The 15,891-nt window shown below is 39.2% G+C and overlaps 3 protein-coding genes across 8 annotated transcripts in view; 1 reads left to right on the top strand and 2 right to left on the bottom strand.

Moving 5' to 3' along the window:
- Window positions 1–4,835, bottom strand: part of rnf213a (ring finger protein 213a) — a 50,699-nt gene extending 45,864 nt beyond the window's left edge. For 2 of the 6 annotated variants that reach the window (XR_009119567.1, XM_058049216.1), the window contains exons 1-7: window positions 4,633–4,834; window positions 3,643–3,667; window positions 3,008–3,112; window positions 2,259–2,377; window positions 795–1,274; window positions 607–728; window positions 348–515 (exon numbers count right to left, since the gene is read on the bottom strand). Coding sequence is in view for 5 of the 6 variants with exons in the window: in XM_058049216.1 (XP_057905199.1) it covers window positions 348–515; window positions 607–728; window positions 795–1,274; window positions 2,259–2,377; window positions 3,008–3,104 (986 nt within the window). In the remaining variant the exon portion in view is untranslated. Of the gene's footprint in view, window positions 1–347; window positions 516–606; window positions 729–794; window positions 1,275–2,258; window positions 2,378–3,007; window positions 3,113–3,629; window positions 3,668–4,632 lie in introns of all 6 variants that reach the window. The other 4 variants (XM_058049220.1, XM_058049219.1, XM_058049217.1 and 1 more) reach the window with 3 other exon arrangements.
- A 686-nt stretch (window positions 4,836–5,521) lies between these two features.
- LOC131103389 (neuropeptide B-like) lies at window positions 5,522–7,028 on the top strand. Its single transcript, XM_058049643.1, has 2 exons — window positions 5,522–6,042; window positions 6,845–7,028. Exons 1-2 carry the CDS (start codon window positions 5,827–5,829, stop codon window positions 6,971–6,973), a joined length of 345 nt encoding a protein of 114 aa, XP_057905626.1. The 5' UTR covers window positions 5,522–5,826; the 3' UTR covers window positions 6,974–7,028.
- A 115-nt stretch (window positions 7,029–7,143) lies between these two features.
- Window positions 7,144–15,718, bottom strand: LOC131103679 (guanine nucleotide-binding protein G(o) subunit alpha-like). The gene is made up of 10 exons (XM_058050139.1): window positions 15,548–15,718; window positions 14,996–15,131; window positions 14,843–14,934; window positions 14,668–14,760; window positions 14,038–14,198; window positions 12,657–12,785; window positions 10,766–10,895; window positions 10,577–10,648; window positions 8,697–8,784; window positions 7,144–7,383 (listed from the first exon to the last, which is right to left on the bottom strand). The coding sequence occupies exons 1-10, from the start codon at window positions 15,584–15,586 to the stop codon at window positions 7,193–7,195; spliced, it is 1,131 nt and encodes a 376-aa protein (XP_057906122.1). The 5' UTR covers window positions 15,587–15,718; the 3' UTR covers window positions 7,144–7,192.
- Window positions 15,719–15,891: the final 173 nt, after the last annotated feature.

Here is a 15,891-nt window from a genome sequence, read left to right as displayed (position 1 = left end):
ATTTTTATAAATATTTATAAAAATATATACATAATATTTTACATATAAAAATATTTTATTTAAAAAATAACGCCGGACCAGGGAGCTAAGGCGCTCGGATCCGGAGAGCTGTCATAATACTTCAGATTTCAAGGTACGTCATCACGTGTTGTTGTGCTGTTGAGTCGGAACGAACGAACGAACGTGATCATGAATGAACGGATTGACTCGACTCGGCTGACCGGGTCCGATGCACACGTGGGGAGATCACAGGCTAACGACCAATTGAACGGAATGACTAAAATGAACGGATCTTTTTACTGAATGAACGGTTTTGCCCACCACTACACTATATCCACTTTGAGTACCTGGTCACACTTAGTGGAACTGCAACGTGATCCCATGTTCCTATATGAGAACCGGCTATGATGAAGACACTGTCTTGATTCGGGTCAAGATTGAAATCCTTTGAGAGGACAGCATGGAAGTAAATCGTTGTTCTGTTTTTGGAAGTGATGTTTGTGCTCCTGGCGTTCCTAAAAGCAAAAGAGCGAATGATTATTGTTAGTATGATGTTTTCATTTCTATTACATGTGATCAGACGTAGCCGACTGAAAAATTGCTAACCTTTCGTGCCGCAGTTCAAGCAGCCGGTTGGACTCTGCATCATCTGCGGTTTGTGCAGCGGACGTCTGGATCTCGGTGTGCTCCACCGCGTCCACGCTGGAGCCGATGTTCTCAGCATATGCCTTGGAATAAAAACAGACAGATCATGTGATCCTAACTGCTTATATTCGCGGTGCTTTAAGCGTTACCTTGAAAGGGGTGTGAGGGCCATCTTGAATACCAGCCCGCTTCTGGTTTTGCCCCTTTTTAGTTGAGGTGACTTGTGTATTTTTGGCCTTCAAGTTGTCTCTTTTAGAGGTTTGAGGTGTGTTGCTGCTGGCCGTGGTCCCTGTGATTGCATCCAAACTGGTGCTGTCCTTGGAGGTAGAGTCCAGGGTCGGTACCGCTGAATCCTGACCCAGTTTTTGTGCATCGCACTCTTCAGAGAGACGTTCTTCTGAAGCGGCTTCAGATTTGTTCATTGGACTTGTCTCTGCCGTTTCGCTCTGAATGTTAGCATCCTGGGCAGGAATGTTGTGAAAATCGGCTGAGGAAGCTGACAAGCTTTCTTGTGATGGGAACCCAGATTGAAGGGAATTCATGACGCTTTCCGAGGAAAGGCATTGCTCTTTGTCCGATGGTGGGAAGATGCCACGCTTAGTCTGTTTGCTTTTACTTTTCTTTTTTTTCTACAAAAGCAAAAAACAGGAATAATTCTATTTCAACATTTTCCATACAAAGTACAAAAATGTGTCTCTCACACAATAAAACTAAAATAAAGTAAAATTATTCCAACAACATGCATGCTAGGTTAATTGGCCACTCCAAATTGTCCATAGGTATGAATGTGAGTGTGAATGGTTGTTTGTCTATATGTGCTCTGTGATTGGCTGGCCACCAGTCCAGGGTGTACCCCGTCTCTCGCCCTAAAGACAGCTGGGATAGGCTCCAGCAGTCCCCGCAACCTTCGTGAGGATAAGCGGTAGAAAATGAATGAATGTGCACTTGGGGGGGGGGGGGGGGGGGGGTACAAAACAGGAATAATTCTATTACAACATTTTCCATACAAAGTACAAAAATGTGTCTCTCACACAATAAAACTAAAATAAAGTAAAATTATTCCAACAACATGCATGCTAGGTTAATTAGCGACTCCAAATTGTCCATAGGTATGAATGTGAGTGTGAATGGTTGTTTGTCTATATGTGCCCTGTGATTGGCTGGCCACCAGTCTAGGGTGTACCCCGTCTCTCGCCCTAAAGACAGCTGGGATAGGCTCCAGTACGGGGATAAGCGGTAGAAAATGAATGAATGAATGGTTATTTTTAGCCTTATATCAGCAAGTTTACGTATTTGTGATTTTAGAAATAAGGAGTTAGTATGTTCTTTATAGGCAGCATTGTGAATTATCCTTACTGACCTTTTTTGCAGTACATTTAGCGAGTGAAGATTGCTTTTATATTTATTATCCCATATTTCTACACAATAAGTTAGATATGGTAGAACCAGAGAGCAATAAGAGAGTGTGGAGTGATTTCTACTTGAGAACAAATTTTGCTTTGTTCAATATTGAAATGTTTCTCACCAGTTGTACCTAATCAGGGGGGATTTTTTTTTAATTATTTAATTATTTAAGAAAACTGTTTTTGAAAAGAAATGTTGCAGGTTTTCACCTTTTTCTTGGAGTTGCCAGTTCTATCATCATCTGGCCCGATGGAGGACTCGTTGGTGAGTTGCTGTGATTTACCAGTTCTTTCTTCCATATCTGCCACCAAGGACTTTGGTTCATTTCCTTCATGTGGATGAAACAAGGAGGTTCAAAGTTCTTGGCGATGATCGAGGAAGTGTCATTGCAACAAAATGAACTCAACACCGCCTTGCATTAGTGGCTCTATACACTATAAATACAGTATAGCTTCATGAGGTGTTACATAAGAGTAGTCCAGGCTTATAACTTACACATGTGAAGTCAATATTATCAAATTGTGCAAATATGGATCATACTATGTGAGCCAAGGTTGGGCAAACTTTTTGACTCGTTAACAAAATTGTCCAGGGGCCAGATTCTATATTTGATACATGCCAACTGTTTCACGTTTGTAATTCTAAGAGTCCACCATGAATAATTTATCCGTAAAAGTGTCATACATTCTGTCCCCTTTTTTTCAGGAGCACTTTAAACATCAGACCCCATCAAATAACGAAATAGAATTACAATAAAACACCGACTATTAAAGAGTATATAGAACATCCCTGACTACAACATGACTTTGACTACTTGAAAGTCATGTTGCCAGCTTGTATGTTGAAGGTTTAAATACTTTGGAAGCAACTGGCGGGCCGGATTCAAACGCTTAGCGGGCCGCATGTGGCCCCTGGGCTGTAGTTTGCCCACCCCTGATGTGAGCAGAATGTCTCTTACCTTGGCTGTCGGCAGACTGGAGAGACAACTTTGTGCCACAGTCGCTGCAGAACTTGTCCGTCTTCCGACAAATGTGGCCACAACTTGAACACTTCATCTTTAAGACTTCAGTATAAAAAAAAAACAAATAAGCACAAATACAGATTTCATCAAATGAAATGACTCACCCTGGTTCCAACCAGGCAGATTTTTTTTTCACTTTCCATTTTGCAAAACTGAAACTGAACTGGGGTTTTTATTATAGTGACTTGACTTCGGCTGAATTGTCTTTAGCATAATCCTTTTTTATAGTTACTTCTCAAAAAGTAACTGAGTTACTCCACTACAAAAGTAACTTGTTACCAGTAAAAGTAACTATTGACCTTTATTATTTTATATTTTTAGGCGGCTTCAGTAACGTGCAGTCGAAAATGGTAACAGCGTTATACTGACAGTAAAAGTAATTAGTAATAGTTAATAGGTAATTAGTTAGATTACCCGTTACTGAAAAAAACGCCGTTATTCCCATCACTGATAATGAACACTATGTGGCTACAGTATTTTGACTGGCATACTACTCAGGTTGTGTATTATTCGGTTCCACAGGAACAAAACAAAAACAAAATAAAAAATATAAACATACAAATGTCCCCTACCTTGGAGGGCAGGAGCAGCAGCAGCCTAAATGAGGAGGAGAGTCATTCAGAGATGAGTTTTGTTGTTCTGTATTATTAACAATATTTTTGTGTGGAAAGCTTTGCACTAAAAGCTGTGCTGTTTCCCGCAACAACAAAAAAATCATTGTTTTGTTTTTTGAATGTTTACACGTGTCCAAGTCCATGTTTTACACCCATACACAGTATGGTACAAAGGGTAATTCAAAATAGACACGGTACTGTCAAAGCACAATGATATGGCGCCACTCTGTGGAACATTTACAATGAATCCCCATCAAACTTCAAATTTAATCCACACATGTCAAGATTATAATCAATATTTCAGAACAATTCTAACTCATATTGGTGGGATATCTATTTCCAAGATAAAAGTGAAGGCTGGATTCTCAAAACTTAATTTTAAAAAATGAGCCAAATGAGTCATTTCTTTTTGAAGGGCTCTTCGAAAGGAACGACTCACCCTAAGAGAGCCATAAATCCCATTTCTACCAGTAACCTTATATAAATACAGTATTTAGTATAAAGATTATTGATATTGACTCAATTACACTTGCAACAACAGCAAACCATATATTATATGCTGGGAAAAAATAATAAAATGAATTTACAGATTATAAACAACGCTGACAGGAGTCCTAGCTTGAATGTTGTATATATTTCGACAAGGCGTGTCACTTCCGGTTTCGAAAAACTCTTCCAGCACTAGCAAGCTTGAGCGGGAATAAATGGCCGCCTTTATTTTAATAATAATAATAATAATGTGACATGTCACCAAGCATGTCACTCCACTTTTAGAGCTTTCAGTAGGAGCTTAGTAACGCCTGGCGACAACTGTCGAGACGTTTTAGCAAGCTGTTCTTGCAGCACTGTAAGCTAGCAACAATTCAGTCGACTTTGCTCTCGAAATAGACACCCTTGGGAATAATTAAATGTATTATTTCAATATTTAACTTATAATATTTATTTTACCTGCACCGCAAGTACACGTCCGTTCCTCAGTCAGCTGCAATGGATTATGGTATTTTCCAGAGAGGCTGTGGGACCGGATAGGTTATACTTTCACTTGCGTTTTCACAGAAATGGGCGTTTGATATGGAACTCTCCTCAACCAGGGGCGTGACTAAATTGTGACTGGAAAAGGTGTCGCCCCCCCCCGCCCCCCAAATGTAATAAAATTAATAATTCTGTGCTGTGTCATCAGAATAGCTAAATGTGCTAACAGTGTCCACCTTGCAGGTGTGTTTTGACGTTCACGAACGAACCGGTTCTTTTGAACGGCTCATTAACATGAACGATGGGAACCGAGTCGCAGCAGCTGCGGTGTAACACCACTCTGTGGAATATTTACAATGAATCCAGATCAGACTTTAAAAGGTTATAATCACTATTTCAGAATAATTCAAACTCATATTCTTTTGAACGGCTCATTAACATGAACGATGGGAACCGAGTCGCAGCAGCAGCAGCAGCGGTGTATCAACCACCCTGTGGAATATTTACAATGAATCCAGATCAGACTTTAAAATGTTATAGTCACTATTTCAGAATAATTCAAACTCATATTTTGTTGGAATATCTAAATTAATTCCTCCCAGTGATTATTTCCAAGATAAAAACGAGTTAAGGCCAGGCTGGCTTCTTAAAACTTAATAAATTAGCCAAATGAGCCAGTTTTTTGAACGGCTCTTTGAAATGAACTGCTCACCAATATCCGACTCCCTTCAAAGAGCCAAAAATCCCATCACTACTACACAAGTAAAGACCGGCTCCTTATGTGTCATTAAATTACTTCTTTTAAACTGGAATTAGATATTTACATATTGCAGTGACGGGCGGGTGAGAAGAGCAATGCATTATGGGACTAGTAGTATTAGCTATATAATACATTATGGACGTTGTACAAGACATTTTTAGAACGTAGAAATATAATGACTCCTATTTTTGTATTTGACGGCGGCGAATTGGGTACCCGGAACTCCAAAAAAGGATCTACGGATGCACTTAGGTGTCATTTCTTTGCAAAGATGTGTGTAAATTGCCCACCGTGGGACAGTGTGTACTGACGAAACATGGTCACGAGGGGTTTATAAGAAGGCTAAAGTGCCCACAGGAAGCTCACAAGTGGAAGTCCCGAGTGGCAACAACAACAACAACGACGACGACATGACGGCGAACCTTCTGTTCCCCATAGCAGTCATCTCCGCCCTGGTGGTCCGCTGCCCCACGGAGGCGTGGTACAAGCAGGTGGCCGGTCCAAGCTACTACTCGGTGGGCAGGGCGTCCGGCTTGCTGTCCGGTATCCGGAGGTCACCGTACATCAAGAGAGCCGAAATGGAGACGTCTGCAAACAAACCGCAGCGTTTTAACCTGAAGACAATGGTTTGTCTATAATTTAAAATTTTCTTCATTTTTAAAAATGATTTTACAATATTATATAAATTTTTCGAAACGTGGATTTTTATTAATTATAATTATATACACTACCAGAATAGTGCATGTACAACATTGACATCAAAATATTACATAAAGCCAGCTCTGACGGTTATTTTTTGATACAGTATATTAATTTAATACTTTGTTTACGTTTTTCCTTCATAAATGAACACAGGACCACTCTGTTGCTTTTAAGGACCTACTGGAAAAAAATCTATTTTTTAAATGATTTTACAATTTTATATTAATTTTTCAAAACGTGGATTTTTATAAATTATAATTATATACACTACCAGAATAATGCATGTACAACATTGACATAAAAATATTACATAAAGCCAGCAGTTCACTTTAAATCAAAATGTTTTACAGTTATATTTTTATACAGTATATTAATGCAATATTTTGTTTACCTTTTTCCTTCATAAATGAACACAGGACCACTCTGTTGCTTTTAAGGACCTACTGGAAAAAAAAAACATTCAAAGATCCTTTATGTTCAAAACTAGTGTTTTTCAATGTGTACTGCAAAAACACTATAGTCAATGTGACAGGAGTGCTGTGCTGCAAAAAAAAAAAAACTCATTAAACATGCTTTAAGGTTAAGAAATTGAAACGTTAGAATTTATGGGATGGTCTAACGTCAATTCCAGGTTAACAACCCTGTACTAATGTGATGAAAATATATATTTTTTAATTAAAAAAGCATGCCAAATGACTAAATTGTAATGTATTCCTCATGAAACAGGCCATCTGTATCACAGACATCACGCCCAACCTGCCAAGTTGTGAGCTCTTCCCCGGCGACAAGGCAGCACTGAAGTGCAAAGCGGACATCTTTCTTTCTGTGGATTTGTCAGACTGTGCAGACTACTGAGCGGCATCAGCCAACCACACATTGTGTCTTATGTTTTTTTTTTTGTGCTGCAGAAAAATAAATCAAAATAAGCGACCTCAGTCCTATTTTTGATCAATCAAGCTCAATACACAATATAAAAAAAATCCCTCTTCAATGATCCAAAAGTCATTATTAACAAATAAATATTTTATTTAAAAATGATTGAAAACATGGCAGTTGAACTTGTGTTATTTAAAATCAGAGTAGCTGAGCATCTGCGAGGTTCTTCCTAATGATCTGGTCGATGAGCATCTGAAAGACCACCCGGACGCTGGCGGTGTCCGTGGCTGTGGTGTAGTGATGGAACACGGGTTGGTCCACTCTGCCGTTGGAAGCTGAGAACATGGAAGTGATGTGCTGAGCTGCGGCGTCCACATCGGCATCTGCTCCTGGGGGTTGAGGCGTGGATACGTGAGTCAGATAGATGAACAATGAGAGCATCATTCAGACGACGACAGAAAAGGTAGCTCTTCATTCAAGTGCTCAGCAAGTGACGTTGATTTTCTATTATGTTATGAGTGTTTGGAGCAAAATCCTACTCTAACACTCCAACGGATTCATAACACTAACCAAGGTTCCATTCCAAGTGTCAGTAGAATCCCAAAAATGAACTTATTCAAAATGTTACTGCAAAGGGTAAACATGCCATGTTCCTCTCTGTTACACCCGCAAACGTAATAACTGCCCACAAACGTAATACAAATCTGCAGCTTTGAATGTAATAATCCCACAAATGTAACAAATTTCCCACAAACGTAATAAAATTTGGCCACACTGCAAACGTAATACTGAATTTCTTTGAAATTATTACATTTTGTGTGTATATGGGGAAGAAATAATCAAAAGAAATCATTTTCTACCGCTTTTCCTCACGAGGGTCGCGGGGGGGGGAGGGGGTGCTGGAGCCTATCACAGCTGTCTTTGGGGCGAGAGGCGGGGTATACCCTGGACTGGTCGCCAGCCAATCACAGGGCACATACAGACAAACAACCATTCACACTCACATTCATACCTATGGACAATTTGGAGTCGCCAATTAACCTAGCATGTTTTTGGAATGTGGGAGGAAACCGGAGTACCCGGAGAAAACCCACGCATGCACGGGGAGAACATGCAAACTCCACACAGAGATGGCAGAGGGTGGAATTGAACCCTGGTCTCTTAGCTGTGAGGTCTGCGCACTAACCACTCGATCACTATGCCGCCCAAAAGAAATAATATAATAATAGGAACAATAATTTTATTAAATTATCACAATGTTATCTTTTTATTTTAAAATAAATTATAATTTAATATAATTAAGATTATTTAAGATTCCTTTAATGTATTCAAATGATACTCTTTGAATAATATTTTTTCCACAAAAATAGAATTATGTTGTTAAAATCCTCAAAATGACATCTACACCTTCTCCTTCATTAAAAGAAGAAAGAACAAACAACAACAACAACCCAAAACATCATTGTTTTGTCGCATATTACATTTGTGGGAAGTTATTACATTTACAGATTTTCACTTTCCCACATATGTAATAATTTCCTGCAAATGTAATAGTTATTACATTTGGAGGAAATTCAGTATTATGTTTACAGTGGGCACATTTTATGAAGTTTGTGGGAAATTTATTACATTTGCGATATTATAACATTCAAAGCTGCAGATTTGGATTACGTTTGCGGGTGTAACACTTTTCCAAGCGTACCTTTAAAACTGGCCATGTACAGTCTCAGGTGTCTTCCGGAATGGAGGATCTTCTCTTGGAAAAGGTCCGTTTTGTTCATGAACAGAATCTGGAGGTGGAGGAATCATTGAGAAATATAGTCTGGGGAAGAGCAGTCCATTCACTTGTTTAAGCTTATTATATGATCTATATGCAGCAGATATTCAAGTAATTGAAATATAATCTGTGTTAATTACTTTTTCCATCTCTAAAAAGGTAGATTGTTCAGACTTTCATTCTCATTATTATCCTAATATCCCTACAAAATAAAAGCATAAAGTCACTTGAAAAGGCTGCATGGCAACAGTCCGTCATCCAAACCCGCACACGGAGAGAGTGAGTCACTCGCACTTGCGTAAATTGTTGTACAAATGTTGTTCATTTGGGGGGGGGTTAGAAATAGCTGCCAGCCAGCACACTTAACAGAAATCACCAGCTCTCAGCTGCAAATTAAAAACACGTCAGAATGCAATCATGGTCCCAAACAGGAACCAACAAGCGTTACGATCATTTGGAGGGCTACAAACGAAACCCGCACACAAAGGATTCTTAAAATGTACGACTGTGGGTGGATGGCCAGATGGAGCCAGTCGACCCACCCCCACATGATTTTTTTTATTGTATTTGTATACTTTAAAAAAATGTGACTTATTCCAGTCATTAAGGTTGTACGTATGGGAGTGCCGCCATGACACTTATATTTCCCTGTCTGTCAAAAGTGTTGTCATTCACTCCACACTCTTTATTGCTCTCTGGTTCTACCATATCTTACTTATTGTGTGGAAATATGGGGTAATAACTATAAAAGCAATCTTCACTTGCTAAATGTACTGCAAAAAAGGTCAGTAAGGATAATTCATAATGCCGCCTACAGAGAACATACTAACTCCTTATTTCTAAAATCACAAATACTTCAAATTGCTTGATATAGTTCATCTTCAAACAGCTAAAATAATGCATAAAGCTAAAAATAACCAATTAGCTAAAAATGTCATCCAATACTTCTCTATAAGAGATACAAGAAATATGATCTCAGGGAAAAACTACATTTGAAACACTTATATGCTAGGACTACGTTAAAAAGCCATAGCATTTCAGTACGTGGAATCAAACTATGGAATGGATTGAGTAAGGAACTCAAACAATGCACAACGATGAGCCAATTCAAGAAACAATACAAGCAGTTGATGTTTGCTAAATACAAGGATGAAGAGTCTTGAACCAGTCATGATGTGCTATATATATCACTATATTGACACTTACTATGGTACACATTATGTCATTGGATGGTCATATCACCTCGTACTACGGTACATTATTTTGAAAAAAAAAAAAAAACAAAACTTAAACTGTATTATGAAAGCAGGAAGTGAACAAATGTAACAGTTACTGATTGTAAAAGTACCAGATGGAGGGGTAGGATTTAATAAGCTTTGCTTCTTCCTACTCCTTTTGGACATGTGCAACTGTGAACTGATTATGTGATATATCACTATATTGACACTTACTATGGTACCCATTATGTCATTGGATGGTCATATCACAAAAAATGACAAAAAAGTGAAAAAAATAAATAAATTTTTTTTAAAGTAAAAATAAAACAAAATAAAAATGAATTAAAAAAACTTAAATTATATTAGGAAAGCAGGAAGTGAACAAATGTAACAGTTACTGATTGTAGAAGTACCAAATGGAGGGGTAGGATTTAATAAGCTTTGCTTCTTCCTACTCCTTTTGGACATGTGGAACTGTGAACGGATTATGGGATGCATTCAATTGTAATCTGATGCATGTTCAAATGAAATAAAACCATTACCATTAAATAATATGAAAAGTGTCTCCAAACCCCCCCCCCCACCTACCACTGAGGTGCTCTTGAAGACAGGGTTAGCGCAGACCGATGTGAAAAACTCCAGACTTTCCTGCAGCCGATTCTTAGACGTTTCCAGGAGTGGTGGGAGAAACAAAAAAAAAAAAGTGAATGGAAGCGGGTAACAGTTTGCTCGCCAGTCGACTGATGGCGGTATCTTTTTTTTTTAATCACTACGTACCACTGTCGGCTCTTCCGGGAGCGACATGTCGTAACTACTCAGGGCCACGAGGAACAGCACGACTTGGATGCAGTCAAAACAGCTCAGCCATCTTCTCCTCTCGCTCCGCTGCCCGCAAACATCGTACAAGCTGTTGAAAGCGATAATTGTTTATATTATAAGTGTTCACTGTACCACAGCATTATTAATAAATTAAACTACCCATGATGCCTCTCTGACAAGGCGGCTGAACAACATAAAAAAAAAAAATAATGTCTGTAATGGTTTCCTTTCAGGTCAAAGCACCTTCCAGGGCATTTATCCAGCGGGTCGAGCGTCAAGCTAGAACGAATGAGCCTTCCAATCGACGTGTGACATCAGCAGGTTGTCACAGACAACAGCAGAGCAGCGGTCCAAGATGTCCTCTCTAGTGTGGACTAGACTATGTGACCGCGGCAGGATGTTACATTATTGTACGTTCCGCTTCCATTTGGCGGATTTATGACCGGAGTTACTGTTTATCCGTGACTTCCCTTGGACTTGTGGCTAGTTACAGTCACTGTTGATGTACGAGGCTGATGGGGATGTCATACAACTTCAAATCATACTGCCAGTGTGTATTTAAACGTATTTTTTCTTTCATAATATTGTTTTTCGTTATATTACAATTTATGGCCTTTTTTCCCCATTTCTCCTGCTGGTTTTGTAAATTCATTCATTTTCTACTGCTTATTCTCACGAGGGTGAGGTGCTGGAGCCTATCCCAGCTGTCTTCGAGGCAAGAGGCGGGGTACACCCTGGACTGGTGGCCAGCCAATCACAGGGCACATATAGACAAACAACCATTCACACTCACATTCATACCTATGGACAATTTGGAGTCTGCAATTAACCTAGCATGCATGTTGTTGGAATAATTTTACTTTATTTTAGTTTTATTGTGTGCGAGACACATTTTTGTACTTTGTATGGAAAATGTAATAGAATTATTCCTGTTTTGCCCCCCCCCCAAGTGCACATTCATTCATTTTCTACCACTTATCCTCACGAGGGTCGCGGGGGTGCTGGAGCCTATCCCAGCTGTCTTTGAGGCAAGAGGCGGGGTACACCCTGGACTGGTGGCCAGCCAATCACAGGGCACATATAGACAAACAACCATTCACACTCACATTCATACCTATGCCTATGGACAAAACGTTAGAATGTGATAAAAAACACATTTTCACCACAAGTGGAAAAAAAAGAAAAAAATGCTAATATTGCAAAAAAAAAAAAAGGAAAAAAAAAGTAATTTTATGAGGAAAAATTTGAATATTCCAAGGAGAATTTACATTGACATCTAATTACAAGACAAAAAGCAACTTTATTCCTGGAATTTTTTTTCTAAAAATAAATTAATTTTAAAAAATCTCAAAGATTTAGCACTTTCACCTGATTTCACAATTTTTGTCCTACCTTTCACCCTGGACTGGTGGCCAGCCAATCACAGGGCACATATAGACAAACAACCATTCACACTCAAATTCATACCTATGGAGAATTAACCTAGCATGTTTTTTTTTGGAATGTAGGAGGAAACCGGAGTACCCGGAAAAAACCCACGCATGCACAGGGAGAACATGCCAACTCCACACAGAGATAGCAGAGGGTGGAATCGAACAGTGGTCTCCTAGTTGTGTGGCCTGCACGCTAACCACTCGACCGCCGTGTAGCTGTTTTGTAAAATGTCTTCCTATATTGTTATCGTAACAACTTTATCAGTAACTTAATCACTCCAGGGATGTAGAGTGATATCGCCTACTGCCAGCTGGGATAGGCTCCAGAGGAGGATAAGTGGAATAGAAAATGGAAGTTCCTGCTACAACAGCAAGTCAAGCCACCAATTAATCGATACGTCTTCTCAGAGCCTTACCGGAATATGACATCATTAACTTGGAACTGCGTCTCCATGATTCCGCAGGTCCTTACTCTCACTCTGAGAACATCTCTCTCAGTGGGGACGTAGTTGGGAGCGATGATTCGACTTATGTTCTCGAAGAAGCTGAGCAGAGAAAGCATCACAAGCATCACCGGGCGGCGAAAACACATTAGAGAAGATAGACATGAAACTCTGACGTAGTTTAGAGTGGTGGTTATCAACTGGTGAATCGGTTCCATTCCCGGTGGTGATCACTGAATTTCCCCAAAGTACCATTCCTTGTTTAGAAATGGAATATTATCGTAGTTATAGCTTAGAAAAACATTTTTTTAGAGAGATCTGAAAAATAAAATGTGACAGCCCAGAATCCTTCATAAAAGGATGCCATAGCAGACATGTAATCAAAGGAAGTGTGTGTGTGTGTGTGTGTGTGTGTGTGTGTGTGTGTAAGAGCGAGACCTTTTGGCCAGGCAGTGTACTTCCCGTGTACAGATGGCAGTCCGTGACAAAGCTAATGTCCCACATTTCCTCTTGCACAAAGAGGTACACGCTCGGCTCCTTGTCAAGTCGAGGGTGTCACGACATTGTCGGATTCAACAATTTCCAGGGGAGAAATTGTTGTGGAGCCCCCGCAGACTGAAGACTGCTAGATTAGCTTTGGTATCATCCTCCCAGTTCCAATAATGGAAATGACACATCATCACAGTCTGGGCACATGTAAACCGGATATGGACCTCCAGTAATGCAAACGAAATTCCTTATTATGCTTCATCAATATCTTTAATGATAGGAAAATACGAGACCAGGGTTGAATTCCACCCTCGGCTATCTCTGTGTGGAGTTTGCATGTTCTTCCCGTGCATGCGTGGGTTTTCTCCGGCTCCAATGTTAAAAACTGCATATAAAAGGTTGTAAATGGGTTTTCTACGCTCTACCAAAACATTCCATTTATAAATAAGGAATTAATATTCAACCCTACAAAATTCACTTATCACGGTCAAGTCTGGAACCAATTTACCGGAATAAACAAGGAATTACTGCATTACATTTAATGTATTATGATAAATAAATAGCTGACATATTGGATATCATAAGTAATTTCCATATTATAGTCTTGACAACTCTTTGCACAGTATAGCTTGTCCTTTTTGGGTTGAAAGATGAATATTTAGCAACCACTTTCTTTTTAAACTGACCCATGAATGCCAGCTTTAAAAATGTCAGGTCTGACTTGCCCACAGAATAAGTAATAATACCCACAATAAGGTGTTGTCTCACCAATATTTCACCTTTGGAGGTCGTATCACAGTGTGTGTAAGGGAATGGTTTCTATACCAGGACTTTTACACCCCCTGGAAGAAACTATCATACTCACTAGAGTGCAGAGTCGTTCAGCTCGAACTCAAAACCTCTGGCTGCAGCCGCTCGGACCCCCAGGTCTGCCCAAAGTGCACAGAAAGCGTGAGCCACAAAGGGAAGCAGTTCGTGGTCGTCCCCCAAACACCGACGACAGGACAGGATGGCACGGGCGTGACTCTAAAAACACAAAAACATAATAATCTGATGAAAAAAAATGTCAGAAAAATGCCTTATACTAATTATCACTAGTATAAATAGTATATAAATCAACATGTAGGACAGTGGTTATATTTGTATATTTTATTTTATATTGATTACAAATTTCACATCTTCACTCTGAGGCCTGTGCATATTTAAGCATTTTTTTTGCCTACATAAAGCATTCTCGGGCATAATAATGGCCAAGTGAAGTAAAACACATATATAAATAAATATAAATACATATATAAAATATATATAAAGTAAAATACATATATAAAGTATTCAGAAAACACATTCAAACATGTTGTGCTTATATCTAATATAATATTCTACAAATAAACCTTCATACACCACAGAGCTAAATGACGACATCTTGTGTTACAAGAAGGTACTGCAACCAAACAGGGAAAACGGAAGTTGACACAGTGAGGTGAAATCAACACACCTTGTTCTTTTTGCTTGCCAGGTTTATCCTCAGCATTCCCATTCCTCGGAGGACAAACTTCATGGAGGTGAGAAGGTTGTCGAGGACTGCAGGCTGTCAAGAGAAGTTGACACAGAAAGATCAAAATTATATATAAAAAAACACAAAAAAAGAAAAAAAAAAGAAATAGATGCACCTTGAAGCTGATGAGCTCTTGTTTGGAGAAGCCATGACTGTGGATGATCTTGATCTGCTTGATGAGTGTGCTCTTCCCGCTCTCTGCAGCTCCTAAAAACAACAATAAAACCTTTAGCCCCACACCAACAGATTCAATACACCTCAAGCTTACCCAGCAGAAGGATTTTGACGACGTTAGTCTCCATCCTGGCCTGTTCAGAAAGGTCTTGCTCTATTTTGGAGTTCTGCAGTTTGGCCTTTTTGTCGTCCTCTGTGATGTCTTGCTGGAGGCACAGTCCCATGCACACCTAATGGGGTAGGTTTAGGCCACTGCTGATTCTATTCAGCCACCGTATTGATATAGTGTATTTTCTTTTAATTATGTGGCTTAAATTGTGTTCATTAAATAAACCTGTATGTAAACTAAAGCGACTAATAAAAGGCGACATACTGTACAGGTAGTATGGTTTGGCTTTAGCATGTTGGCGTGACCGGAAGTAACACAATTACATGGCTTTTCAAGTTATTTGCTTTGAAACGGAAGTAATTAAGTTATCAACACGTTTACTACTAAAATATATCCATTAAATGAACATTAATGCAACAAATATGATTAATTTGTAGCTACACCCTTAGTGCAACGTTAAGTAAACAATGCGGTGGCTTTTCAATTCATGTCATTACAAGAAATTATGGTAATTAACTTAATGAAGTAGTTTACTACCTGTAGTGGAGCCGGTAGTATGTTCACACAACAAAACATGGTTTTAATTTCGTTCTGGCGTGCCAAAGTTTACTTTAGTTTTCCAGCCAAACCGCAAAAACCTCCTCAATGATGAGATGCTCATTTGGTTAAATGGGAGCACCTGGGCGCCACTTTAAGTGCCGTAAAGCTGGCCGTGGTGTTGAAAAACAAACAAATAGAAAACTGGCTAGGGAGACGCAAAAAAGTAGAAGTAAAAATAGATTTGGGTTTAAACTAACCAAGTGTCGTAAAGCTGGCCGTGGTGTTGAAAAACAAACAAATAGACAACTAGCTAGGGAGACGCAAAAAAGTAGAAGTAAAAT

The sequence above is a fragment of the Doryrhamphus excisus genome, chromosome 15, assembly GCF_030265055.1.
Source record: "Doryrhamphus excisus isolate RoL2022-K1 chromosome 15, RoL_Dexc_1.0, whole genome shotgun sequence".
NCBI lineage: Eukaryota > Metazoa > Chordata > Actinopteri > Syngnathiformes > Syngnathidae > Doryrhamphus > Doryrhamphus excisus.
Note: the sequence above shows the minus strand (reverse complement) of the source record. Positions and strands in the feature narration are given on the sequence as shown.

What these genes read in the sequence shown, in the direction of transcription:
- LOC131103389 (XM_058049643.1), top strand. Translation starts at nt 5,827, where the DNA reads ATGACGGCGAACCTTCTGTTCCCCATAGCAGTCATCTCCGCCCTGGTG. An exon ending in GTTTTAACCTGAAGACAATG is followed by an intron (nt 6,043 to 6,844) that starts GTTTGTCTATAA and finishes CTCATGAAACAG; the next exon opens with GCCATCTGTATCACAGACAT.
- LOC131103679 (XM_058050139.1), bottom strand. Translation starts at nt 15,586, where the DNA reads ATGTTTTGTTGTGTGAACATACTACCGGCTCCACTACAG. An exon ending in GTTAATGATGTCATATTCCG is followed by an intron (nt 10,896 to 12,656) that starts GTAAGGCTCTGA and finishes CGCTTTCAACAG; the next exon opens with CTTGTACGATGTTTGCGGGC. An exon ending in TCTTCAAGAGCACCTCAGTG is followed by an intron (nt 8,785 to 10,576) that starts GTAGGTGGGGGG and finishes CTCCACCTCCAG; the next exon opens with ATTCTGTTCATGAACAAAAC.